General features: G+C 38.8%; 2 protein-coding genes across 3 annotated transcripts in view; one reads left to right on the top strand and one right to left on the bottom strand.

Annotated features, from left to right (window-relative positions):
• Positions 1-8,268, top strand: part of FAM98B (family with sequence similarity 98 member B) — a 35,901-nt gene extending 27,633 nt beyond the window's left edge. Inside the window, exons 7-8 of the mRNA XM_036446511.2 lie at positions 2,987-3,154; positions 7,525-8,268. Coding sequence (XP_036302404.1) covers positions 2,987-3,154; positions 7,525-7,878 — 522 coding nt within the window. The 3' untranslated portion in view covers positions 7,879-8,268. The remainder of the gene's footprint in view (positions 1-2,986; positions 3,155-7,524) is intronic.
• A 3,947-nt stretch (positions 8,269-12,215) lies between these two features.
• Positions 12,216-27,716, bottom strand: part of RASGRP1 (RAS guanyl releasing protein 1) — a 76,228-nt gene continuing 60,727 nt past the window's right edge. For both annotated transcript variants that reach the window (XM_036446499.2, XM_036446490.2), the window contains 8 exons: positions 27,332-27,412; positions 26,021-26,125; positions 25,126-25,235; positions 24,317-24,461; positions 23,582-23,618; positions 22,690-22,842; positions 20,666-21,051; positions 12,216-14,770 (listed from right to left, as the gene is read on the bottom strand). In XM_036446499.2, the coding sequence (XP_036302392.1) occupies positions 14,636-14,770; positions 20,666-21,051; positions 22,690-22,842; positions 23,582-23,618; positions 24,317-24,461; positions 25,126-25,235; positions 26,021-26,125; positions 27,332-27,412 (1,152 nt within the window). In that variant the 3' untranslated portion in view covers positions 12,216-14,635. The remainder of the gene's footprint in view (positions 14,771-20,665; positions 21,052-22,689; positions 22,843-23,581; positions 23,619-24,316; positions 24,462-25,125; positions 25,236-26,020; positions 26,126-27,331; positions 27,413-27,716) is intronic.

Genomic DNA, 27,716 nt, shown 5'->3' with positions numbered 1-27,716 from the left:
ATAAAAGCCCTCAGGGGTGACCAGGGCTGGCAGCTGCTGCTCGCACCCACTGATGGTGTTGAGCAATTGGGACTGGCACCGCAGCAGATGAGAGTGCCAGGCGGAACTGTGGCTCGCAGGACCAAAGAATTTTCAGTAACTACCAGAGGCTTGCCCTGATGGCAGACAGCGACAGGTGCCCCGCCTTGGTCTGGTGCCCCTGCTCCACCATCCTGCCCACCATGTTCCACGTGGGCACCCTGGTGGTCAGTGCACATCATAGCAACCGGTTGGTTGTTCGATCATTTGGTCTATTTTCATATTACCCTTTTATTATATAGGATTAGAGGCCCGGTGCACGAATTTGTGCACAGGTGGGGTCCCTCCAGGAGGCCTGCAGGGATCGGGCCTCAGCTCGTGTCCCCAGACTCGTAGCTCAAGTTGGTGCTCAGCCCTGCAAGCCCCTCCTGGCACCCTGCTATGGCTTGGTGCCGCACCTTCACCTGCTCCACCATTCTGCCTGCAATGGATTGGGGTTAGGTCCCCTGCCCGGCTCCCTCAGCGACTGGGAACCCAGGGCAGCCCTGCCCCCCACCGCCACAACTGGTTGCCGTTTGCAGGTGATCAGTGGGGCAATTGGGCCACCCACTCGCACCCGCCTTGGTCCCACTCCTGTCGGGGCCCATCTGGGCTGACAGCACCTCCACTGCTGCCAGGGCTGCGTTGCCAGTGCTCACCATGTTCTGTGCTGCCCCCTGGCGGTCAGTGTACATTATAGTGAGCTGCAAAACTCTCAAACAATTTGCATATTAGGCTTTTATTATATATTTATCAACTTCAAAGTATACTCTTATAGTGGATTCCTTAATCGAAAGCTACTGTGTCAAAGGTTATTGACACTCCATATTCTTGATTCACATAGCAAAATTGCTTTTTAGAAAGTTGGTATGAATTTAAACTCTTATCAGTAAGATAAATGAAATTTTGTCTTCAGTTTAGCCTCTTTAATATTTAGAATATTACCAATTTTATTACTAACCTGATGGTTATAAAAGACTAATTTCTCTTAATTTGTGTGTTTTTATAAGTGGGAAATTTTTAACCCTTTTTTCATAAGCATATTAGTCATTTCAGTTTTTCTCTTTTTTTAAAGTTCTTTTGTGTCTTGTCTTTTCTTTCCCCCTGTTGAGATCTTCCTGTTTTCCTTTTGATTGAGCTTTTTCTATATTAAGGAAGTTAGCTAGTTGCTTTATTTGTTGAAAAAAATTTCCCCATTGTTTTTTTTTTTTTTTAAATATATTTTATTGATTTTTTACAGAGAGGAAGGGAGATTGAGAGTTAGAAACAACGATGAGAGAGAGTCATCGATCAGCTGCCTCTTGCACATCCCCTACTGGGGATATGCCCGCAACCAAGGTACATGCCCTTGACCGGAATTGAACCTGGGACCTTTCAGTCCCCAAGCTGACGCTCTATCCATTGAGCCAAACCGGTTTTGGCCCCATTGTCTTTTGATTTTGTTTTATTTATTTATATTTTTGATGTATAGAAATGTTAAGCTTTATAATATGCTAGAGATTCATGCAGTGGAGTGGGGGGGGTGGTCCTCAGCCCACCCTGCACCCTCTCCAATCTGGGACCTCTTGGGTAATGTCCGATTGCCAGTTTAGGCCTGCACTTGGACATTGCTCTCACAATTCGGGACTGCTGGTTCCCAACCGCTCTCCTGCCTGCCAGCCTGATCACCCCCTAACCACTCCCCTGCCAGCCTGATCGACGCCAAACTGCTCCTCTGCTGACCTGATTGCTCCCAACTGCCCTCCCTGGCTGGCCCAATTGCCCTGAATTGCCCTCCCTGCAGCCTGGTCGCCCCCAACTGTCCTCCCTTGCAGGCCTGGTTCCCCCTAACTTCCATCCCCTACCGGCCTGGTCACCCCTAACTGCACTCCCCTTCCTTCCTGATTGCCCACAACTGCCCTCCCCTGCCAGCCATCTTGTGACCACATGGGGGCGGCCATCTTGTGCAAGGGTATGACAATCAATTTGCATATTACCTCTTTATTTAATATATTTGGAATTTCAATATGGTATACCTTATTATTTTTTTGAGTGGCCAACAGTTTATTCCAGCACCATTTTAGAATTATCCATCTCTTTTCTCACTTTTCTTTATTTATTATTTATTGCATTCACACATATATGGGACTCTGAATCTCAGTTGCTTATTTTGCTTCATCAGTCTCTCTCTTTTTTTTTTTTCTCCCAAGTTCCATGTAATTTGACTGAGATAGGATAGTATTCTGTATTGTGGGTCAAATAGATCTTTATTAGTAAGTGGACAAACCTGGGATTCTCTTTGTATTTTAAGGGAGTTGTTTAAGCTTTCTAAGTCTGATTTTTTTCCAGATACAAAAGGGGGCAATAAATCCAACCATTCTAAATGGGTATTTTGAGAATTAAAAGATGACTATTAAGTGAATAGTATCCTGGCACATCTAAATAAGTATTCAAAGAATGTGAGCAGTTAGGACAATGATAACTTCATATTAATATCTGGTAGAACTCTTTCAGAATTGTTTTTGTCATTCTTAAATATTTAGTTTCTGGATTATCTTTAGATTCCTTTTTTTTCCTTCTTATCCTTTCAAAAAGCATTCTAACAGGATTGCAGTAAATTTATTATTAATTTTGGAGAAAACACATAATATTCAGTGTCCCCATCCAGAAAATTAGTATTTCTCTACAATTTTTCAAGTTTTGTAATTTTTTTTTTTTTTGGTAGGTTCTATATGTGGTTGTGGTGCCTTTTTTTGTGTGTGTTTTTTTTGTGTGTGTGTGTGAGAGAGAGTTTTTAATGAGTTGATCCTGGTAGTTATGTTTTCTTTTAGCATCTGTTGGTTTACATTTTTCATTAGATATAAATTATCATATATTTATGATTGCTATTGCTCTTTCATTGAAATGTCCTTTGGTTCACTTACTTTTTCCCCTATCTTTTGTCATTTAGGTGAAAACAGATGACATAGCCAGAATTTATCAGCCTAAGCGTTATGCTTTGTCACCCAAGACAACGATTACATTGGCACATTTACTTGCTGCTCGTGAAGATCTTTCCAAGATCATTAGGACAAGTAGTGGCTCTAGTCGGGAGAAGACGGCATGCGCCATTAATAAGGTTGGTTTTTCTTTACAGTGGAGCATGAATCTATAATATCCTCATTTGATGTTTTTACAGACTTTATTTTACTTTTTAAAATGTATCTTCATTGTTGAAAGTATTACAGATGTCTCCCTTTTTCTCTCCACTCTCATCCCCTCCCCAGGTCTTCACCCTACTGTTGTCTGTGTCCATGGGTTATGCATATACGTACATAAGATCTTCGGTTGACTTCCTCCCTTCTCCCCTCCCCCCCCTTCCTTTTGATATTCATCAATCTGTTCCATGCTTCCATTCTCTGGATCTCTTTTGTTTGTCAGTTTACTTTGTTATTAGATTCCACATATGAGTGAGATCATGTGATACTGATTTTTTCTGACTGGCTTATTTCACTTAGCATAATATTCTCTGGTCCCTCCATGCTATCTCAAAAGTTGAGAGATCCTTCTTTTATTCAGTTGCATAGTATTCCATTGTATAAATTTCACCACTTTTTTATCCATTTACCTACTGATGGCTACTTGGGCTGTTTGCAGAGCTTATCTATTGTAAATAATGCTGCTATGAATATAGGGGTGCATATATTCTTTCTGACTGGTATTTCGGATTTCTTAGGATATATTCCTAGAAGTGGGATCACTGGGTCAAATGGCAGTTCCATTTTTTATTTTTGAAGAAACTCCACACTGTTTTCCAATAATGGCTGCACCAGTCTGCATTCCCACCAGCAGTGTATAGAGTACCTTTCTCTCCACATACTCACCAGCACCTGTTGTTTGTTAATTTATTAATGCAGCCATTCTGACAGGTATGAGGTGGTACCTCATTGTCATTTTAATTTGCATCCTCTCTGATGATTAGTGTCATTGAACATTTTTTCATATGTCTCTTGGCGATTTGTATGTCCTCTTTGGAGAAGTGTCTATTTAGGTCCTCTTCCCATTTTTTGATTGGATTGTTTATCTTCCTTTTGGTGAGTTGTATGAGAACTTTATATATTTTGGAAATTAGCCCCTTATCAGCTGTATTATTGACAAATATGTTCTCCAATACAGTGGGTTTCCTGTTCAATTTGATGCTCTTTTTACAGATGTTAATCCATTTTTCCTTTATATCCTGGTGCTCTAGAAAAGACAGTGGTGTAAGGGCTTCAGTCCATCTAGGCTTAGTTTTGTATGTGCATGTTCATTTGAATCTCTATACTCATTAATTAAACCAAAGTTTTATCTGAATTATAGGAATTAAGAATTGTTTTATCAATAGCTTTAGGAAGATTTCTTTCTAAGAATGTAATCAATCATTCTTTGTTAATGAAATCCCTATATCCTTGGTGTAAAGGGAAGAGTACATGCTTTGGAGCCATACAAATCTGGGTTCATTTACTTAGAGGAATCACTGTGGGCAAATAACTGAATCTCTCGGAGGTTTCCTGACTCATAGACTATAGATCAGTGGCCTGCAAACTGTGGCTCGCGAGCCACATGCGACTCTTTGGCACCTTGAATGTGGCTCTTTCACAAAATACCAGAGCCCCGGGCGAGTCTATTTTAAAGATTTGGTGTTAGAAGAAGTTTAAGTTTAAAAAATTTGGCTCTCAAAAGAAATTTCAATCGTTTTACTGTTGATATTTGGCTCTGTTGACTAATGAGTTTGCCGACCACTGGTATAGATTCATTTCTCTGACAAGCTTGGTCTTAACCAAGTTCATAGAGTCTGAATTTTTGTTTTAACAACAATAAACTAATCTGAAATACTTGTTAGCTCAATTAGAAAATAGTCTTCATTTAGATAGAGCAGCCTATGACAACTTTACAGAAGAGCAGAAGTAATGGATTTGGGTAATTTTAAAACAGTTTTTCATTCAGTATAGTGAGAAATAAATCCTTGATGCAGGTTATCTTGCCAGATGGATGGTTTAAAAAATCAGTTTGCCTAATCATTGCTCAGGCTCTAGTGTTCATGCCTCCTACTTCTATTTTAGACCAGTCTTCTTTATCTTCTGAAAGTGTTCTGTCTTTAAATACAGGATGGGGGCAAAATTTTATAGTGTGAGTATGCAAAACATAAAAATTTATTTTTTTTACTGTTACTTATTAACTAGAGGCCTGGTACATGCAATTTGTGCACTTGGGGGAGGGGGTCCCTCAGCCTGGCCTGCACACTCTTGCAGTCTGGGAGCCTCAGGGGATGCCCGCTGCTGTGGAGGCGGGAGAGGCTCCTGCCACCAATGCTGTGCTCGCCAGCCGTGAGCCAGGCTTCTGGCTGAGTGGCACTCCCCCTGTGGGAGCACACTGACCACCAAGGGGTAGTTCCAGCATTGAGCACCTGCCCCCTGGTGGTCTGTGTGTGTCATAGCAACAGGTCATTCCACTCTTCGATCAGTTTGCATATTACTCTTTTATTATATGGGATTATTGTGTTATTTTCCATATAAACAGCTGTAAACTTTTGCCCCACCCTGTATGTTACTCAGTATCTTGCTTCAGGTTATTTACTCTTATAGCAACAAGAGTTCTACTTCTTTAAGTGAAATTGTCCATCCCTTTTCTGAGTTTATAATTTACAGCCTAATTATTTGAGGCAACCTTTTTTTTTTTTCACCCCCCACATTTGAGGGAACAATTTCTTGTTATACTAAACCAGAAATACAAGATTCCACTGAAACTGAAACAGTTGACAGAATATGGTCGAACTTAATTAAACCTTCAAGGGAAAATAAGAGGGTCAAACAAGTCTAATAGATTGGTTTGGGATAAACATAAGGATGACAGCATTCAGCATACCTCCCCATCAGGTATCTACCATCATTCTTCCATCCCCTTTCTTCTGAATCATTTGCTTAACCGAATGGCTTTTTTCTCTCTATTACAAATAGAACTCAACCCAGTAGTATCCCTTTGGACATGGTGCAAAGTCAAGAAGTTTTTAAATCATCTTATTGCAGGGTAGAAAGTGTTCACATACCCACCCCAGCACATTATATGGTGTCAATGCACATGGTAGCAACTTTAATCTAACCAGTGCTGCTACCAGGTATAATCTGTCATTGGCCCTGTAGCTAGGTCAGTATTCTAAAACACCCATGTGGCAGAATGTACTTTGGAACTCCATATTTTCAAAATACTTCTAAGAGGCTACTAAAGTGATATAAAACAGAACTGAATTGGAAACCTGGGTATTAAGGAGAAACATTGATGGGTTCTTTCTGGGACTTTTTCAGGGGGACAGAGATGAACAGAGGAAATGTTAGAACATCTTTTTGAAAGCAATCTTATGATCAGTTTTTGGAGCAGTGTCCCCGTATACCCACCAACATAGCATATTTTTGGAGAGACCAATGAGAATGACAACCAAGAAAAGCAGTTTTTGATTTGGTAATTAGGGCATTATTGCTGACTTTAAAAGAATGTTTACATACTTTGAATCTTGTCCCACAGTGAGAATGTTGTACTTTTTGTCTTTTCTTTATGACATAAATTACTAAAATATAGTTTTCCTTAGAAGATCAATAGAAGTAGAACCTAACTGACTTATAGGTCAGTTTGGTTGAGGCAGTTACTGTTTTACCTTCTTTCCTGAAACAGACCAGCAGGAAGCTATTGGCTTACTCTTGGCTGTGGTTGGTGGGGAGGCATCCTCCTCACAGCTGTCTTTCTCTGTTCATGGGCAGATAGAGTATAGCCTTTCTGTAGAAGTCTGGGGTCTTAAACCAAATTCTTGATTTATCCTTTAAAGTATCATAAAGCATGGTTAAGGAAGGACAGCAAGTATTTTCTTTTTAATAATAACTAGTATCATTGAAAGTTAGTAAGCTTAAGTTTCTCATAATAGAGGATTCTCACTGAGAATCCTTGTATCTCTTTGCAATGCTACCCTGGGTTATAGTCATTATATTCGTCTCTGACCTAGCCACATGTTATCACATATACTTCATACTTGTGAGATAAAAATGTGCTTAAAAATACAATTGGATAGTCCATTACCAAACCAGTAGCAGTGGAAAGTCCAGAGTTGTTGTATAAATGGATATGATTTTAACTTAAGGTCTGTAGTTTAAGTATATTAATGTTTTGCTAAAAAGGTTTCTTAGTATTATGGGTACTACATTTGTTACAGGCTATGCTAAACACATTTAAACAATGGAAAATAACAAGCCTTTTGGTTTTAGAAATATTTTCCTAGGTTGTTTAACAATAATACCACATTGTAAGGAATTTGTTGTACATTGCATTTATATTTTCAATATTAATTCATACTGTCATTCTGATACTTTCATATTTGGCTTCTTTTTCTTTATTAGAACAATAATTTCAGTATTACTTGAGTCCTTTATGTCAATTTTAATTTTTAAAATATTAGTAACTGAAAGAAAATGTTTCTTCATACAGGTGCTGATGGGAAGGGTGCCTGACAGGGGAGGACGGCCAAATGAAATCGAACCACCACCCCCTGAAATGCCACCTTGGCAAAAGAGACAAGAAGGCGGCGGAAGGGGTGGTTGGGGTGGAGGTGGGGGTAGAGGAGGTGGTGGGGGTGGAAGAGGTGGCTGGGGAGGTGGTGGGGGAGGGGGTGGAGGGTGGGGAGGAGGTGGGGGAGGGGGTGGTAGAGGAGGCAGGGGAGATTATGGGGGGAGGGGAGACTATGGGGGGAGAGGGGGCTATGGTGGAAGAGGAGGCTATGGTGGAAGAGGTTATGGAGATCCATATGGAGGAGGAGGTGGTGGTGGATATAGAAGATACTGAAAGGTACAAAAATTAGATAGCAGTGCTTACTTTTTGATAGCTACATTAGGCATAGTGTTGTAAAGAACATATTTGAATGTCATCTATGAAGTAAACACTGTTAGATTCCTTGATATCATTCTTGAATTGGGTTAATATGTAAGAACATTGTTTAATACTGTATGATTTCTTGGACAGAGTGATGATTTTTTTTCATATTTGTCTACCCTTGAGCATGTTATGTCTTTTTAAAAAACAAAAAAAGTGAGTAAAGGCTATTTTTAAAATTGTAAATATTAACATCAGACTTGGAAAAATGGAAAGTATTTTATTGTCATGATTGAATTTAGATTGTTACCTGTATTTTATTCAGGTTTGACACACATAAAACAGACCCCACTTGTTATTAGACTGTTGCCTCATCTGTATTCCTGTGTTTTATATTTCTTAATTTTACTTTACAAAATAGGGAAAGGTACTGATAGTTTTGTTTAAAAGGTAGTTGTTCTGACTTGTTTTTTTTTTTTTTTTTTTTTTTTTTTTTTTTTTTTTTAATAGAAGTGATTTCTCTGCCCAGGTTTCTGTTAAAATTCCACTAATTGAAGCCTGGGTCTACGTTTAATATGCATATTTGATTTATTTTCCAACTGGATTTTAAATTTGTGATTTTGTTTGACAAAGCAAAGTTTGGTTGAAGTCAGAATTACTCTGAAGGGACAAAAACATGAACCAGTTTTACATGGTGGTGTAAAAATATTCTTGTAAATTGTTTCTTCATCCTTTGGGCCATTATTTTAGATATTAGAATGTTAAATGGCAGGCTGAACTGTATTACATAGGATTAGAGCAGTACTTTTCAGTTTTAATAAATCAGAGGTAGGCCAAGGCATCCCTTGGTAGTTCTGATTCACAGTTAGATTTGGAAAATACAGTGTTAGAGAAGCATTATATGTGGTTGGAGCAGTCAAAGGCCTGGTGACTAGGAGTTGTGAATTTGAATTATGGCGCTAGCTGAGGGGTGCTATGGGCTAAAATGATCAAAGATCTCAAGGATTGATTTATCCTCATTTGTCAGATGAGGAATCTATGTGATGCTTGAGCACTATCCAGGTTGTTTCATATAGACCTAAGTACAAGTGAAATTTGTTGGGAATTCATAGTGTGCCTCTTGTGAATGGTTTAAGAAGTGGGCCAAGTTATATATTTTTCTCAATGTACAGAGAGAGAAAAAGTGATAGCCATACAGATTTTTTAAATTCCCACTGTAAAATCTGTATCTCAATGTAGGCTTCTGGTCAACACCTATGCATAACAACTTTCTATGCTCTAACCAGCTGAATAGATAAAAAGCTGAGTACCAGTGGATGTTGGTATTTGGCAGTTCTTATTGTTTTATTTTGCTTTAGAGTAAACCCTGTGGTGAAACCTAAAGTAATGTTAAAACTTTAAAAGTAACATTGTGTGTAGTCTTAGCCATGTGTTTTCCAAGATAACCCTTCAAAGAAATTCGTTAAGTATAGGAAAACAAATGTTTTTGATTATTTGTAAACTTAGATTATTTTTAAATGTGCTTATAGTTAATGAAAATACTTAATTTTATTTGTGATTATTGGAGAAGAATGTTTTCCATAATTAAGAAAACATTTTTATGAGTAGCTATGAACTCTGAAAAATAATTTTTAAAAATATGTAAGCAGAGACCACTAAGGTAAAGTATTTCAAGAGAGTTGCTAGTTAAAACATTCATTTTTAAACTTTTACATTTCTGCTTTATTTCTTTTCGGAAGCTTTAGTTGCTGACCTAGAAGGGGCTTATAACTATATTCAATTTTTATCACTAGAGGTTTATGAATAATGACAGAAACAGTAGTTCATCAATTTTGTAAGATTTGTACTTTCATATGAGTGCTGTTGGATTATCCACAGGACTCACTGTAAATTTTATCCAGGTTTAGCACTTGCTCCTGGAATCATGTCAGAGCTGGAGTAACACATTTACATATTCCTATAAACTTCACTTAAATAAAAGCTGAGTGGTCTAGACTCAACTATCTTATTCTTTCTTCTGAGCTAAGATTTTAATGATAATCTTTGTTCAGTAAAAATTTGTAGAAGAGTGTGCTAAGCAGTATCTAAAATAGTACCAAGGTGCCCAGCTGGTGTGGCTCAGTGGTTGAGCATCAACCAATGAACCAGGAGGTCGCAGTTTGATTTCTGGTCAGGACACTTGCCCGGGTTGCGGGCTATAGTTAGTCCCAGTGTGGGGCATGCAGGAGACAGCTGAGCAATGATTCTCATCATTGATATTTCTAGCTCTTCCTCTCCCTTTCTGAGTCACTAAAAATATATTTTAAAAAATAATAAAATAGCAATATGGCCATCGGGGGCTTTATTGAAAGGCCATAATGTGAAAATGTTTTATAAATTGAGTGCAATACAGATGAAGAGTATGATGAATGCTATTTCTCTGCTTCCTAAAGTTCAGTACCTTTTTTTGTGTGCTGCTTCATTCCTTTTTGCCTGGTTCTCATTTTCATATTACCTAGTTTTCCCTCCCCTTTTTAATTTTTCTTGCATTGGTCTAGCCTTTGTTATCTCATAGCATCTATAGATATGTCATTACTGGGAGTTTCTGTGTTAAAAAAGGTAACTACCTTCACATTTGGACTGCATTAGTATAAATAATGTAAGTCCTGTCCATACATAACCACCACCACATAACATGTCAGCTCTCAGCAAAAGAGGGGTCATGTGTTTTCTTTGAACCTATTCCCTTGTGTTCTTCAGATCAAGGAAACTTTACTCACTAAACAGAAAAAAACAGCAACCACAAAACATTTTAAACCAAAAACATTTAGTTGCCTGTCTTTGTGTTGAAAGAAGATTTGAAACTCCATAAAAGATCTGTGACCAGAGAATGTCCTAAGCAGTAATATTATGTAGTATAAGGAGCACAGGATAGAGATTTGGGATGGGAATTGGAACTGGAGGAGAGGAAATTTAATCCCTTCTTTAGATTTAGGTTGTCAGAGTGACTTAATTATTTTGTATATAGTATAATGAATTTCCAAAATGATGACTACACCCACATCCAAGTGTATCAATGCATTCTGTATTGGGATTTCAGTGATTGGAATTTCTCTTCCTTTTTTGGTCTGTTACACAAAAGTTGGCTGGGGATTAAGGGAAATCATGGCTCTCTCTAATCTATATACACTGACCAGATTATTATCTCTGGATGCATCATAATTTGGCCACTCAGTGTATATCCTATATAATAAAAGGCTAATACGCAAATTGTCCCCTTGACCAAGAGTTTGACCAGCAGGCAAGCTGGCCAATTGCCCATACCCCATCCTTCTGGCCAGGCTAGCCGGAACCCATTCATGCACGAATTCATGCTCCAGGCCTCTAATACACACACACACACTCACACTCACACTCACATCCACACAGTCACACACTGAGTGGCCAGATTATTATGTGTTCAGGGATCATAACTATCTGGCCACTCAGTGTATATCTATCTATCTATCTATCTATCTATCTATCTATCTATCTATCTATCTCATCAATCAATCTATCAATCTATCAATCTATAGAAAAGCCTAAATGACCATTATGACCAAATGACCAGACAACTGGTTGACCAGTCACTATGACATGCACTGATTATCATGGGGCAGATGCTCAATGCAGGAGCTGTCCCTTGTTGGTCAGTGCACTCCCACAGCCAACCTTCTGCGGCCCCTTTGCTCAGCCAGCCAGCCAGCCAACCTCCCGTGGTCCCTCCCGCCAGGTGGGGGACTGGTTGGCCAACCTCTGGCAGCCCCTTCCCCGGCCAGCCAGCCCTCCCTATAGGCCTCCATTGCCAGGCTGAGGGACCCCACCTGTGCATGAATTAATGCACCAGGCTTCTAGTCACTAAATAATGATGCGCACAAATTATACTAGATAGAACCATCATTCTCTACCAATTTCACCCACAGCTTCAAAGTTTCTCTACTTGTCAGTTTTCTTGGATAGAACTGTGTAATTAAAGACCAAAGCCACAGAGAAATGACAGCCTCAGATCTGTCTCCTTCATTGTTATGTGTTTATAGACTTAATATTTAGGGATCACTTTAAGTCATAATGCAGTAAGATGGGAAAAGGTTGAATATTTCTGTACTGTTACTTCTTTGTGTTATCAAAAGATTTAGAAAAAAATTTACTAGTTAGTTGCTTTGTTTTTTCTTCCAGAGCTCTTTGGTTAATATTATACAATAGGGGAATGGTCTCAGCTGTGGATTAAATAAGAATTCAGGTGAAGCTTCTACATATTTATGAACTATAGAAGAAATACAAGACATCTATGCTATAGGGGTCCTAATGTCTTTTATCATATAAATATTACATAAAGAAAACTTACATTAGATATAAAAAAACTTTACAATCTGTACATTTGTTTTTTCTTGTAGTTCTTTTACATAATATATCTTTAGAAATTCACAACCAATAAAAAGGCAACTCAAGTTACCAAAGAAAATGAGAAGTGACATTGCTGTTAAAACAAAACTTGTCATTGTTTTGACAGATAAATATATGCCCAAACTTATTCAAGTCAGTACAAGACACAAAAATTTGTATCCTACGCTTAACAACCAAAAGTCAATGCCAAATTATTTCTGTAGATTCCACACAAATAATATTAATTTATACACTACTTCTTTGGCCCTAGGTGGGCTGTAAAAACCTGTGATGAAATTACTTCCTATCCATTTCAGTGGTAAGATCCTTTAGCCATGTTAATTTGACTAAGAGGACTGACCTTTTGAATTCCTATTGATTACAAATTATTTACATAGAAACTAACCTGGAATCTGTATTTTGGGTGGAGGGGAAGAAAAATGAAAAAATTACTGTTATGTGGCTATGTTTAAAGAAAATTGAGCTGTACTGTTTTTGGTTTATATCAGAGGAAAAGGATAATAGTGAAGAATATGAATTTTAAAGAGGATCATAAACTTATATTCCATATAATGTAAGTAGCACAGTAGAGTAGCTTCTATAAGTTTACATATTAGGTGGTGAGATTTTTTTAGTTTAGACTTAGAAAAGACTAAGTCTGTGTGTAAAGTGATTTTTTTAAAACACAAAGGAAAATTAGTCACTAGCTTTGTCACTAAAGCTCAGTATAAGGAGGTATGCAGTTTTTCATCAAATAAACTTCTTAAATAGTCTGAATCCTCCAAAGAAGCTACACTGTGTATATGTACTTTGTACTCTAAGACTTGGTGTTGTTGGCTTTAGGTTTGGAACTTCTAAAGGCTGGTATTATATTCTTGGCATGTTGTTCAACTTGTTTATGTATTTCAAGTCAATTTGTTACCAGGCTTTCCAAGCATGGAAGGTAAGTTGTGTTCTCCCCTCCCCTGCCCCCCCCCCCCCCCCAAAAAGAAGAAAATTATCATTGGACTTTTTTAGAGAAATAAAGAGTCTAACAAAGGAGTTTGTGATCAGTTGCCCAGACAGCTAAATGAACAAATTTATCATTAGCTTTCATTAATAATAACTTACAGGGCTCTTGTGAGTTTGCAAATAATACAGTTTACATTGTAAGTAAATCCTTCATCTTATAACAAACTGAACTTTATATTTGTGAATTTATGTAAATGACTAAAAGTTGTTTAATTCACTTCCACATTTTATGAAGGAGGAAACAAAATTCCAAGTCACATACATGCCTGGTACTGTATATACATAATATATACACATATATACATGCTGTCAGCTCTTATTGAAGGCTCTGATACAATTAGCTTATTTCTAAATGGTATTAATAGTGAAGGGAGTATACTGGTAAGCACAAATTCAGCTAAAAAAATTACTTAAAAAAAAAGGGTAAAGATGGCACACAAAGAGGTAAGCAGACTGTTGGTTTTTTTTTTTTTTAAAAAAAATAGCCATAAAGTCCTAATTCTATTCACTGAAGAGGACAGACATGTTTGCATTACATTTATTTTAGCTAATTAGTCAAGTCATATATAAAATGGTAATAGCCATGTTTTCAGGTATTTACAATAATTTGATTACTTATTTTATTATGACTTTGTGACAAACTATTAGTTGATATGCAACTGGATAGTGTCATATTGTTGAATAGGCCCCCACAATTTGAACTTATATTCACTTATATTCTAGAAGTTCAGCTCTAGGTAGATACCCTTGTGTATATGATGAGCACAGTGAGGAAGGATGGGGGTGGGGAAAGGGCTAATTGATTAGATTTGAGGTAGTGAATCGGGAACCAGATTCATAAAGAATGCTGGAATGTACAGGAAGTGAATCTACTTTAATATGATAAGTAAGCTTTGAGTGGAACAAAGTAAATTTCCCAATTTACAGAAAACCCCAGGGAAGGAAGCAAATTCATTTTCCAGGGATTTTAGTTCTAAGGAAGCAGTAGCCAGGCAGGCCACATAAGAGAAGCTACCTTGTTAGAAAACTATAGTCATGTTTTTATCATGCTTTTGCCTTTAGTTTCAGGGAAATATGTTTGTGGTATGAATGGCAAAAATTTTGCGTTTTTCAGTTTTCCTCCCCTTTGATTCAACTGACTGAGAGAGAAAACAATATCACACATTGGGGGTGGGAGGTGGGAAGACTAGCTTTTCCTTTTTAAAGTACCCCCTTTAAAACTGGTCACTCTAAGGTTCCCCAATCTTTGTGTTAACTGGTTTGGGAAATGAGATCTCTAATCCATTTATCTACAGATTGTGCTGCTTGAGTTTCTGGGCTAAGAACTGTCACCCTGTTCCATCTGAGCTAAGACATGATTGCTTTTTGCAAGTTGGAGGCTTTCTATTTTCTTCTGTGCATATCTCAGTTGGATCTTTAGAGCATCATTATCTGCTTTCAGTGTATTTATTTCCTAAAGAGAACGGAGAATGAGGTATGTTAGTAAAGCAGCAATGAATAGTAAATCAGTTACAATATTGCGAGTACTACACTTGATTGGCATCTTCCATGCATTGTTGGCTGAGTATTAAAAAATTTTTACCCTTAATATAAAATAATAAGTTAAACAACAAATGAACATGTACAAACAGCAGTTAGTTTTTGTTAAGCATATCAATGATGTGATGGCTAATAGGCGGAATAAACCATTCCCGGAAGTAGGTGGATAATGACACAACCTATGGAAGTTGTGTAGCAGGAGACCTAAACTTGGCAGAAACAAAGTCTCTGGTCAGGTTTGAGGTATGAAAGCAGTGATTCAGAATACTGTAATATGATATATCATAGTTCATTTTATTCAAGTATTTTTACCCCCAAATCATCGAAAACTAATGAACTCTTGGCAAAGACAGGAATTTTTTTTCAGCCTTTAAACTGGAATCCAGTTATCTAATTTTCAATGATTTAATTATATGGACAACAGTTGGTTTCCAGTCTTGATGTTTTTTGTTTTTTTTTAATTGAAATATATTTGGTACATAACATAAATTTAAGGTGTACAACCTATTAATTTGATAATTATGTATTGCAATATGATTGCATGGTCGCTATAATTAACACCTCCATCATGTTACATAATTTTTTTTAGAAGTTGGAATAATTCTAGTCGCTTTGGTGAGTTTGATGATACAATATTGTCTATAATCTCTGTACTGTGCATTATATCTCTATGGCTAATTTATCACTTGGTGTAAATTTGTACCCTTAACATCTGTCCTCTCCTCCCACCCCCATTGCCTGGTAACCATTTTATTCACTCATTGAATATTAGCTGACCTGTATAAACAGGAGTTTCATTCAAGCTCTCTTTTCTGCTACATTGGTCTTCATGTTTATTTTTGTGCCAATACCATACTATTTTTATTACTGTAGCTTTATGGTGAAGTTTGCAATCAGGTACCTCCCCCAATTTTTTTTAAAATCAGGATTGTTTTGGCTATTTGGGGTCTTTTGTGGTTCTATACAATTTTTTGGATTGTTATTTCTATTTCCTAAAGAATGCCACTGGTATTTTGATGGGGATTGCATTGGACAGTGTGGATATTTTAACAATTCTTCTAAGCCATTAATACAGGTGTCTTTCCATTTATTTATATATTCTTCAGTTTTAGCAAAGTCTTGTAGTTTTCATTGTATAGAGTTTTCACTTCCTGGTTAAATATAGTCCAAGTATTTTATTGCTTTTTGATGCTACTGTGAATGGATTTTTTTAGATGTTATAGAAATTCAGTTGATTGCTATATCCTGCAGCTTTACTGAAGTTGTTGATTAGTCCCAACAGTTTTCTGGTTGAATCTTTGGGATTTTCTATATACCAGTACAGACTCATATTATCCACAGATAATCCTGTTTTGGATTACTTTTATTTCTTTTTCTTGTTTAATCACTGGCTGAGACTTTCAGTACTATACTCAATATGACTGGGCATATGTTGAACCATTTTTGCACCCAAGGGTAAACCCCACTTAACCACAGTATATAATCCTTTCTATGTGTTCTTGAATTTTGTTGATAATTTTTGTATCTATATTTATCAGTGATATTGGTCTGAAGTTTTCTTGTGATACCCTTGTAGAATGAATTTGGAAGTATTCCTTCCTCCTCAATTTTTTGAAAGAGTTTGAGAAGGATTGGTGTTAATTCTTCTTTGAGTAGAATTTGCTAGTGAAGCCATTTCATTATCCTGGGATTTTTTGTATTGGGAGGTTTTTCATTACTATTTAATCTCTTTGTTCATTATTAGTCTGTTCAGATTTCTATTTCTGTCTAGGTATATTATGTGTTTCTAGAAATGTATCTATTTTAGGTTATCTAATTTATTGGCATATAATTGTTCATAATAGTTTCTTATGGTGTCATGTATTTGTGTAGTAACACTTGTAATATCACATTTTGCATTTCTAATTTTATCTTTTCCAAGAACCAGCTTTTAGTTTTGTCGAGCTTTTCTATTATTTTTCTTATCTCTATTTCACTTATTTTCGTTCTGATCATAATAATTTTCTTCCTTCTTCTAACTTTGGGTTAATTTGTTCTTTTTTTAGGTCCCAAGAGGTATAAAGTTAGGTTGAGATTTTTTTTTTAAAGATATGCATTTGGTGCATCCTGTAAGTTTTGATATGTTGTATTTCCCTTTGTGTAGAGGTAATTTTTTATTTCCAACTAGTAGCCCTGCACACAAATCCATGCGCCAGTAGCTCTCTGAGGGGCCTGGCTGCTTCACGCCCACTGCCCAGAGGCTCTCCGTGGCCCAGAGGCCCATTCGCAGCTGGGTGTGGAACGCTCACGCTGCCTGCTCTCAGTGGCCACCACCACCCCACCCTTGCCATCTTGTGGCTATGGGCACCGCCATCTTTGTGACAGCGTGATGGTTAATTTGCATATTACAATTTAATTAGATAGAATTTGATTTCTTTGATTTAATGGTTATTCAGTTTGCCTCTTGTTAATTTCTAGTTTCATATTATTGTGGTCTGAAAATATAGTTGGTATGATTTCAGTTTTTAAATTTGCTGTGATTTGTGCCCTATCATATGATCTATCCTGGAAAATTTATATTCTGCTGTTGGAGAGAATTTTCTATGTATATTTGTTGATTTGTTGATTTGTTCTATTGTGTGGTTCAGTTCTACAATTTCCTTGTTAGTTTTCTGTCTGGATGATCTATCCATTGCTGACAGTAGGGTATTGAAGTCCCTTATTAGTATTGTATGGTTTATTTCTCCCTTTAGATCTGTTAGTATTTGCTTAATATATATCAGTGCTCCAATGATGGCTGCATATATATATTTACAATTGTTCATTTGTCTTGTGTGGCTATGGCCACCTTGTTTTAGTTTCTATTCATAGGGAATATTCCTTTTCTCTCCCTTCATTTTGAGCTTATGTCTTTAGACTAAAATGAGTTTGCTATAGGTAGCATATAGTTGGGCCTCGCTTTAAATCCATATGGCCTTTTGAATTTAATCTATTTATATTTAGAGTGATTGTTGATGTATAAGGACTTACTACTGCCATCTTATTGTTTGCCTTCTGTATCTGCATTGTTCCTTTTTCTCTGTTTACCTTTGTAAAGTGGTAATTTTCCATGGTAACTTGCTTTGTCTCCCCTTTTTATGTTTCACTTTAGCTCTTCACAACTCTCCTTTAGATTTTTGCTTTGTGGATACCATATGGCTTATAAAAAGCATACCATAGATAAAATAGTCATTTTATCCTGGTAGCACCTTATCTTCTTTTGTCTATAAAGGTTCTACCTTTTTACTTCTCACCTTTTATATTTTTGATATCACAATTTACCTCTTTAAGCTTTCAATTCATTGAGAAATGAAATTAGATTATTCTTTTTAATACTCGTTAAGTCTTTATCTATAATAATAAAAGTGTAATATGCTAATTAGACCAGACAGCTGAACGACCTTCTGGACAAAGCAGGCTGCTAGGGCTGAGGCAAGCTGTGGCGGCTGCAAGGGCTGAGCCCCTTGAACGAATTTTGTGCATCAGGCCTTTAGTGCTATAACAAGTAGTTAACACACCCTTCTAATATATAGTTACAGGTTTTCTAATTCTAACTGTTTATTGCTAGAGTAATGTAGGAAAATAGGTTATGGGACAACTGGGCCAATAGTTTTCTAAATACTCTGTAAGATCAATACTAATAATGTACTTCTTTTTAGAATTTACAGGGTGGATGGGGCTCTTGAATTGTAGGTAGACTAATCATGTTAGGATTTTGGGACTCATTGGTGTGAGGTTTTTTTTTAAAACATAATTGTGAATTCTTATCCCTATGACAAGAATAAATGTAAAGAGAGGCAAATGCTAAGAGGGTTTATGAGTTCTGGTATTAGATGTTAGTAATTATTCTGGACCTATCCATCTGAAATCTCTCTACCACCCATTTCTTGCATCAGGAAGTCATTGTTGCTGTCTACATTGTTCCTTTTCATGGACATGTAAAATGTCAAGCTCTGAAGCAAACTGTAAGAGAGCATATGGAATCCTGGCCCTGTATTTTACCGAGGACCGAATAGGTCACAGACGTTAATGGGTAGTTTGCAAGAAACATCTGGGGGCTAGATGTTCTTTGTAAAGTTCTTTCTCTTCTATTGGGTTCGCTTTTTAAGATTTCTTTCACTTTTTGATCGACTTAAAACATGTCTTAAATATTCTGAGCGAGAGAGTACCTTTTATCCAAAAAATCTGTTCATTTCTCCTAATGTTATATGTTTTTGTTCCAGACACCAAACCAAAATTTTCTTCTTATTATGTATATAACTTACTTTCCTTTTTTTAACCCTTTGCACTCCGAACCATTCTGGACATTGGCTACCAGCTACTCGACGCTAACGGCGGAAACGTGCGTTGAATTAACTCAGTTCCCCATAATCACTAATAAACTGCAATGTCCCCTGAGAGGGGACATCCGAGTGATATGCTAGAATTCCGATGTCCCCTGGGAGGGGACAGCGGAGTGCAAAGGGTTAATATATGTTCTTAATGATTTTAGAGAGGATCATTGATTGGCTGCTTCCTGCATGCCCCCCTACTGGGGATAGCCCGCAACCTGGGCATATGCCCTGACCAGTAATCAGATTGTGACTTCCTGGTTCACTGAGCCATGCTAGGATAACTTGTTTCTTTAAATGTACCTCTAAGTCAGTTCTTGGAGTTTGACGGGGGAGGTACAACACCGAGAACAAGGTGGGAATCCTGAGGCCATCTTGCACAACTTCACTGTGTATTATATAGACTTACGTAAGGCATTCTATTGTACCTAGGTGAACGTTGGTTCTATATTTGTAATGATAGTGATAGATCTCCAAAAAGACATTGCCAACCTTGATACTGGCAGGGGCGGGAGGGGGGTAGATAGGCATTCCTCCCTGTAATAAAGTGAATGATCTCTAAAATGACTTAACTTACCTGCCATTGGTAAGAAACTATATTTATAAACAAGAGGTCTTGTAAGCCAGCTCACTATGAGCTTTGTACGCTAAATAAAAATAAATATGCTAGTAATTGACCCTACAGAGTAGAGTATTTGGAAACTACCTGTTATTCTATCTCCTAGTTTTCTTTTTCTTTTTTTTTTCTTCCCCCCCTCATTATTCCCTTTTCTCAAATCTTTGGCACCAAACTCCTTTTTTGCCACCATTTGGTATCTTATTAGACATTGTGGGCTTAACAGAAAAAACACAATTTTTACCATTTTATGGATTATATTGCTGTATATTATATTCAGCTATGCACTTGCCAACTACTATTGATTTAGCTCTTCAGTACGTTACCTGATGTGTTAGAAATGATCTCCCTCATTTACATTAAGAGGGAGGCCCTTTCAGTTGGTGAAATAGTACACTTTTTTTTTTTTTTTTTTTTTTTTTTGTAGCACACTGATCACCTGCCTTCTTTTAGGAAGATGCCTAGGTAACCATGAAGGTTCCCAAACATAACATTGATAAATAGAGTAAAAACTATAAGGAAGGAGGACTTAGGCAAGTTCACTATAAGTGCCATATAGAAAAGGGGTTTGGGGTCAGCACTGTAAAACTGATCACTAGTTGTTTTGGAGCCTATTGTGAACAGTTTGGGCCCTGTCACTTCTGTGCAACAGGGAGCCTGTATATGTCCTGTTGTAGTTATGTAATGTGACTCAGTGTCCCCACTTGTTTCTTTGAGAGAAAGCCAGGATCTCTTTACTTGTTTTAATCTCCTAGTAATCAACCTGGACTGAATCTTCAGTTTACATTCCCTTCCTTGGTGTAGCCCCATTTCTTTCAAAGTCTAAAAACAAAGGAAAAGGTACCTGTTCCAGTTCTTGGTAAGTTGGGAGTCTGAGGTGGCGGAGTTCCTCCTTCGATTTCATGAAGGAATCTTTATTCTCCCACTTGACAAAAGCCCGCTTTCTGACCAAGACTGGGCTGGGGCACGGAGATGTGGGACTAGGATGCACGTACAGAGTGTCCTGGGCTGTCTTCCTTGGGGAAGATGGTGCAAAAGGACCAGAAGGGCCGTCGCTGCCCATCCAAGGCAGTGCTTCGGTCTGGGTGGCCTTGTGGGCGACAGTCCTCTTCAGCCGAACAGAAATCTTCTGTGAGGACACCCCCATGAGCATGATGGTCCGATCTTTACTCTCTTCACTTTGTTCCACAGCCTCCCCATTAGGGAATGGAAAAGGTCCATCCTCAGGTGCTGAGGGAGACATGAGACGTGTTAGTGCTCTAGCTCAGAAAAGCAGAGACTCATATTGACACATTTGTTTCAGAAAGCTCATAGGCCCCCCCAGATGGGCTCATTTTTAGGCACCCAATTTAGGGGGTGAAGGGGACTGATATTTAGGGATTTTGCTGGCCAATCCATGGATGCTGGTATCAGCCTCATTCACCCTGAGGAAAGAGCATCTTTTTCTATTTCCCCTAGAGGGAAAACTGAAGCCCCTGCCTTTTCAGTAGCCTCTACTGTTTCATAAATATCTGTCAGCACTCAGGTTTTGGTCTTGATACAGATGGCCTTGATTAGCTGCTAGGAATTCTCTGTGGCACCTATTTGCAAATTTGTACAATAGGCGCAGCTTAACTGTGATAGGGAAGTTCTAGCAAATATATTGCCCTCCTATGATATTAGAAAAGGAGAGAGGAGCGCTGAAACCGGTTTGGCTCAGTGGTAGAGCGTCGGTCTGCGGACTGAAAGGTCCCAGGTTCGATTCCGGTCAAGGGCATGTACCTTGGTTGCGGGCACATCCCCGGTAGGGGGTGTGCAAGAGGCAGCTGGTCGATGTTTCTCTCTCATCGATGTTTCTAGCTCTCTATCCCCCTCTCTTCCAATCTGTAAAAAATCAATAAAATATATTTAAAAAAAAAAAAAAAAAAAAAAGGAGAGAGGAGTCATTCTGGTTTTCTTCTTTGAACCAACAACCTTATCCAGAACCCAGCCTAGATATTAACCAAATAAGTTCCAGGAGATATAGAGTAGGAACAGATGACTTTGAGATGGGTGGTAGGCTTTAAGATAGGCAGCAAATCATCTATATTTACTGCTTTGCAAAGATTCAGCAGTAATTTTTAAATATGCTTTCCTATTAGCAAAATTTCCAGCTAAGACATTGGATTGGTAAAGTAAAATGGCTCTGGACAATGAGTTTTTTCTTACCATTTGTAATCTAAATCAACAATTGTAATACTAGAAATACTTGTAATACTTTTAAGGATCCTACCTAGTTTAATTTTTCACTAGGGGAACATAATTTAAATTAACATTAAATATTTTTCCAAATAAAGCTCATAATTATACTGTTATTTAATTGTTGTTAGATTGTTATATTTACTCTGAAATAATTTCACTGTCTCTTTTGGAGGAGTAAAGTAAGTATAAAAAGATACTGTCTTTTTCAGACTTCACACTGAGACCCCAGACAGACCTCTGTGTTATTCTCTGCATGAAAATTTGGGCAGTTGTACCCAAAGATGATGCAACTCTTAAAATATAGGGTACATAATATAGAGGCATGTCTTCCATAATGGTATTCGTGCTGATTTCTGTTAAGAAAGAGAAGGATGGCATGGCTCAGTGGTTGCACTTCAACCTATGAACCAGGAGATCATGGTTCGGTTCCCAGTCAGGGCACAGGCCAGGATTGCAGGCTCATCCCCCAGTGTGGGGCGTGCAGAAGGCAGCCAATCAGCGATTCTCATCACTGATGTTTCTATCTCTCTTTCTAAAATAAATTAAAATATATTTACAAAAAGAAAAGAAAGAGAAGGATAAAGGTAATTTTAACCTTCATCCTTCCCATTTCACTTTCCAAGATGGATGTTCCCAATGCCTCCTTACCATGGAGCAGATCTTTGGCTCCCAATGAGCAGAGTTTGAATGTTGGCCCCACGGAGGTGTTATTGTCAGTGAGAGCTGCTGAGTTCTTGGCTCGCTTCTTGCACTCGAACACAACCAGATCTTTGCATTGTTTGTGGCAGTTCATCCCGCAGTCTGTGGACAAGACAGCCCAGTCAGAGTCTTTGAGCACACATCGCTTTCTTCTCTAGGGCCCTCTTGTCACACATGCCTGCCCTGTCTTCTGGAGCGAGGACGCCCAGTGAACCCAGCACTCTCACTTGGTCAGTCCTGTTGTAGCCCTTACCACAAGTTGAGGAAGGGGCCCCTGTTGCCGAGGAGGGAAGAGGTGGTGTCTTGATTATCCCACATGTACTGCCTACTCTAAGGAGACCTCCCTTCCTAGAGCAATGGTTCTCAATCTTTCTAATGCTGCTGACCCTTTAATACAGTTCCTCATATTGTGGTGACCCCCAACCATAAAATTATTTTCGTTGCTACTTCATAACTGTAATTTTGTTACTGTTATGAATCGTAATGTAAACATCTGTATTTTCCGATGGTGTTAGGCTCTACAGTAGTTTGAGAACCACTAGCAGGGTCACCTAAGATCACCGGAAAACACATATTTATGTTATGATTCATTAACTTGCAAAATTACATTTATGAAGTAGCAACGAAAGTAATATTATGGTTGGGAGTCACCACAACATGAACTATATTAAAGGGTTGCGGAATTAGAAAGGTTGAGAACCACTGCTCTAGGGAAGCCAGTTTGAGGAATAGGCCATGCTCAGAAGTTGTGGACTGAATGGACAACTACTATGAAGAAACTATCTATAGGAAAATACCTAAGACCAGGGAAAAGAATGCAGTCGACAAAGCTGAGCCTTACCTTTACATCGATATCCTTGTTTGATCACTCCCCAGAGCTACGAGACAAGAGACAAAATGCACCAGTGTCACTCATCTATCTGTTAGGAGGCAAGGCATTGACATCACTCTTGATTTTCCTTCATTCTACTTCCTACTTCAAGAGGGAGGGAAACCTCATTTCTCTCATGTATTGTCCCTCCTGACCTTAAATTAAAAACTGGAAGAGTTTGTGCTGATCAATCAAATGTTCTCAAGAAGCTCACAGGATTTATGAGTCAGGACTTCTCTAGGCCTCAAGCGGAATCATATCAGGACCCCAAACTAAGAATAAGTCTATAGAACCACCGGGTCAGGTACTGGGTTTGGAGAAAACTGTTGGGTCAGGGGTGGGACAGAGGATGGGCAGAGCCCAATGATTTCTAAAAGGTAATTCCTTGGAAGTAGGGAGGGGTGAGGATGTTTTTTCCTAACATTTGAAACAACATAGGAATATATAATACTTAAAAATATATATCCCATATTTAATACTTATTTATCCAGGGCCCCGTACCAGAGGGAAATATAAATCGGGAAGGAATGGAAAAAGATGAATGCACACAAATGCATTTGAGGACTAGGTTATTCTAGGTGTTTGCTTAGGCTCTAAGCTGGGATGAGCTGATAAGGGCTCCGAGGTCTGTGTGCGGCTTAGTCATTTCACCTGTCTTATACCCCTCCCCAAGTTCAACCCTGAAGCACTCCAAGGACAACTTACAAATCCAGCGCAGTTGTCACAGAAAGTAGGCTTCAGGTAGGTTGTCTCTTGGAAGTTGTGAGGAAAGCCCAGTCCCAACTTGGAGTAGATGGAGCTGGCCCTCATGAAGTAGGCCGTGATCTCATCCCGGCTGATGAGGCCTTCCCTGCCAGCAAAGGACAGACCAGGATGTGAGGGGGGAGGGAGAGATCTCACCTTTTTATCCTTGAGTGGAAGGACATTATGTATTACCTGATAATTACCGCCATGAGCATTCCTTTTAATCATACATGAATAGCTTGTAATAAGTAGTAGAGGCAGCATTACTCACTTTTATGGAGTTGTTCTTTGGCTAACCTAGGTTTTCTTAATAAATTTAACCACTATTATTGGACTTAAGAAAAATTATGGAAATTGTGTGTATAGGGTGAGAAATACCTTATGCTGCAGTTTCTGACTTCAGACAGTAATAATACCTAACTTGAACCTACCAACCATATATTTGGTTTTATATATAGAACCAAGATGTAATCTTATGAAAAGTACATATGCAGATCATTAATAAATGTTAGTTTTTCATGATCTGGAAGGACAAAACAAGGAGACTAAACTTTATAAAATTCGTAGTTGACTATTAAACTGGCTTCATGATTGCTTGTGGTCCAATCCAAAGCCAGATAGGCAGGCATTCATTTGATGATTGCTCTTTAGCCTGAATATTCATTAAGTAATCATGGCAGCGACACATCAAAGTTTATGAGTTCTTTTTAGTTACGCACAAACTACTTTTACTGAAGGGCTCACAGCCACATTCCCGTACACAAACTCACCGGTCTTTGTCCATCACACAGAAGGAAAACGGAAAACTCGCAGCAATTTTTTCAAATTCTTCCTGAGAAATGTACCCGTCTTGGTCAAGATCATAGTTCTTGAAGACAGACTGAAAAAGGAGTTTCTTTGGTGATCATTCTTTAGGCAAGTGACAAAGGGGCTGGGGCGCCTGGTAGGAGCCGCCTCCCCCCCTCTGAGAGACAGGGATGAAGAAATGCTGTGAAGCCGCCGCCAAGAAGCGTGGGTCACCTCTGGAGGGTGGCCAGGGGCTTTCGACCCATTAGCACAGCAGTTATACCACCACCCTGGCCAGTGCGTGCTCGCTGTGCGGTGGTCTCCCTCGCTCTGTCCTTGCTCAGAGCAGGTGGCACTTCCTCTGCGAAGCTGTAGTGCAGCTGGAAGGGTTCCCTCCCCTCTTAATCCTCACTCATTGTCCTGTCACTCTCTGGCTTACTTTCTTTTGTTATGCTGGAATGGTCCATGGGGATGAATGTAGAAATATGGACCGAATGTACTGCCCCTCAGCATTTAGCACAGTGCACTCAAATAGGTGCCAAGATTTTCAGTTGTAGGTTCTCATTATCTTTTACTCAAACCTTTCCCAACATCTTTCTGCCTCCAGATCAACTGACAAACTCTAAATGTATTCTCTCCTGCTGGGTCTTCAGAAGGAGGTTCACTTCCCCCCACATAAGGCCAAAGTGTGTTGTCACGATGTGACTTCTGAGCTGTCCTGCAGCCACAGTGTGAGAAGCAGTTGTCCCTGGGCTCACACGTGAACGAGTCTCCAGTTCCTCACCTTGTGTTTCTACCACTGCACCCCCTTCCCTTATCCCCACACACAAAACGAAGCCAGGCAGGGCCTTGCTTTTGTCTGGTGAAAGCTGTACTTACATCCACCATCCGCTGGACATGCTTGCTTATAGTCTTTGGGTCAGGTTTGGGAGATACTCCAGAGGCCCAGTCCACTACTACTGGTGGCTTTGAAGGTGTTAGTGGCTGAAATGAAATAATCAAAGAGATCCCCATGACTATAATGCAGTATAATCTACAGCTCCTTCCTCTCCCGCTACCTGAGGCTGCAACCAGCTGCGTACGACCCCCAGCTATGCCTGTGGCAGGGAGCAGAGTGCCCACATACTGAAAGTTAGAACATAATTTTGGCTTTCACAAGCATTATGTTTTACTGTTTACGCTCCTCACATACATGATCTCTAAACCTTTTGTCAGAGCTATCAACAAAAAGAAAGTGGATCACTTAAATTTCCTCTCCGTTCTCTACTGGCTACTAATAGAGATAGGATGAGGAGGAAAATAGCTAAAAGGCAGGAAGGTGCATAAAAAAAATCCGAGGCCTAGACAAGCTGAGATGGAATCCACTCTTAAGTATTTAAGACTTGGCCCAAATGAAAAGCTCTTCTAAAAACAAGGTACCCTTTTCATTGAAATGCCTTCCAACATTCTGAAAAGGGAATCTATCAGGTATTTTCAGTGAACATTGTTAATTACAATGGGAAGCTAGAACTTGATCTTCTGTATAGATAAGATGAAATTTAGCCACAGGTAAGCTGAATTTCTTCTGTGGGGGCAAATCTTTCCTTGAGTACCACTTGTTTTGGGAAGTGGTACTCAAGGGAGGAGTACTACTGTGGGGAGTTACTAGTAGGAGAGGCAGAGTCATATAACCTGGTATGTTCCGATTGCAGCGCTAGCTCTGTGCTGTTGGAGGTCTTGGCACAGGGGTCAAAACACTTAGTAGACTGTCTTTCAGACCCAGATGACTGCAGAATGATGGGGCTTTTCTGTCTACCAAGCTGGAAATCCTCTGAAGTTAGCTTTTGGTAGTCTGTATATTGCTCACATGCTTACCAACAAATCACAGGAGGGAAACTGATGCGGGGCCACTTTATAATACACAGGAGGGAGCGGGCCCTCTGTCCCACAATATTCTCTCCTGTCTCATCTGCAAACCACTGGTCAATCCACCATGCAATCTGATGCTCTTAGGGTATTTAGTGATTTACTGTTCACACATTAGTTACCCCTTCAAGAAGACTATTTGGTCAGGAACTGTTCCTCACACATGTGGAGGTTTTCCCTTTGCCTAGCACAGGTTGGGGCACAAAGGACACACACAATACTCTTATAAAACTGAACTAAAAGGCCGATCCTGTTACCTGCAAGAATTGGAATAGGAAAACTCACAGGGGCTTTGTGGTTCCTTGGTTCCCGGGCGTAGGAGAGCTCGTAGATTTCATCCTCAGTGTAATAGAGATCGAGGGATAACTGTAGATCGGAAACAATGATTAATTGCTAGGATATTGTATTTCTTTCTTGGTTCTTCCTCTCCAGTGGTTTACTCTTCTAGGCTCTTAGTAGTTTGTTTTTAAAATTCACAGTAGGGCAATGGGGCAAGCATTAATTCTTTTTTGTTAAATGTTTTTAAATTTTGGACAAATCTCAAGATGCCCTCATTTAAATGAAAATTTAACCTGTAAGCCTTTATGTAGAATTTAGGCCATGTTTGGTCAAAAGGTCCACACCTCACTTGTTCTTCCCCAAAGCAGACAGACAGATAATCTGAAAGGAT

This window comes from Pipistrellus kuhlii, unplaced genomic scaffold (assembly GCF_014108245.1).
Source record: "Pipistrellus kuhlii isolate mPipKuh1 unplaced genomic scaffold, mPipKuh1.p scaffold_m20_p_1, whole genome shotgun sequence".
In the NCBI taxonomy this organism is placed as follows: Eukaryota; Metazoa; Chordata; class Mammalia; order Chiroptera; family Vespertilionidae; genus Pipistrellus; species Pipistrellus kuhlii.
Note: the sequence above shows the minus strand (reverse complement) of the source record. Positions and strands in the feature narration are given on the sequence as shown.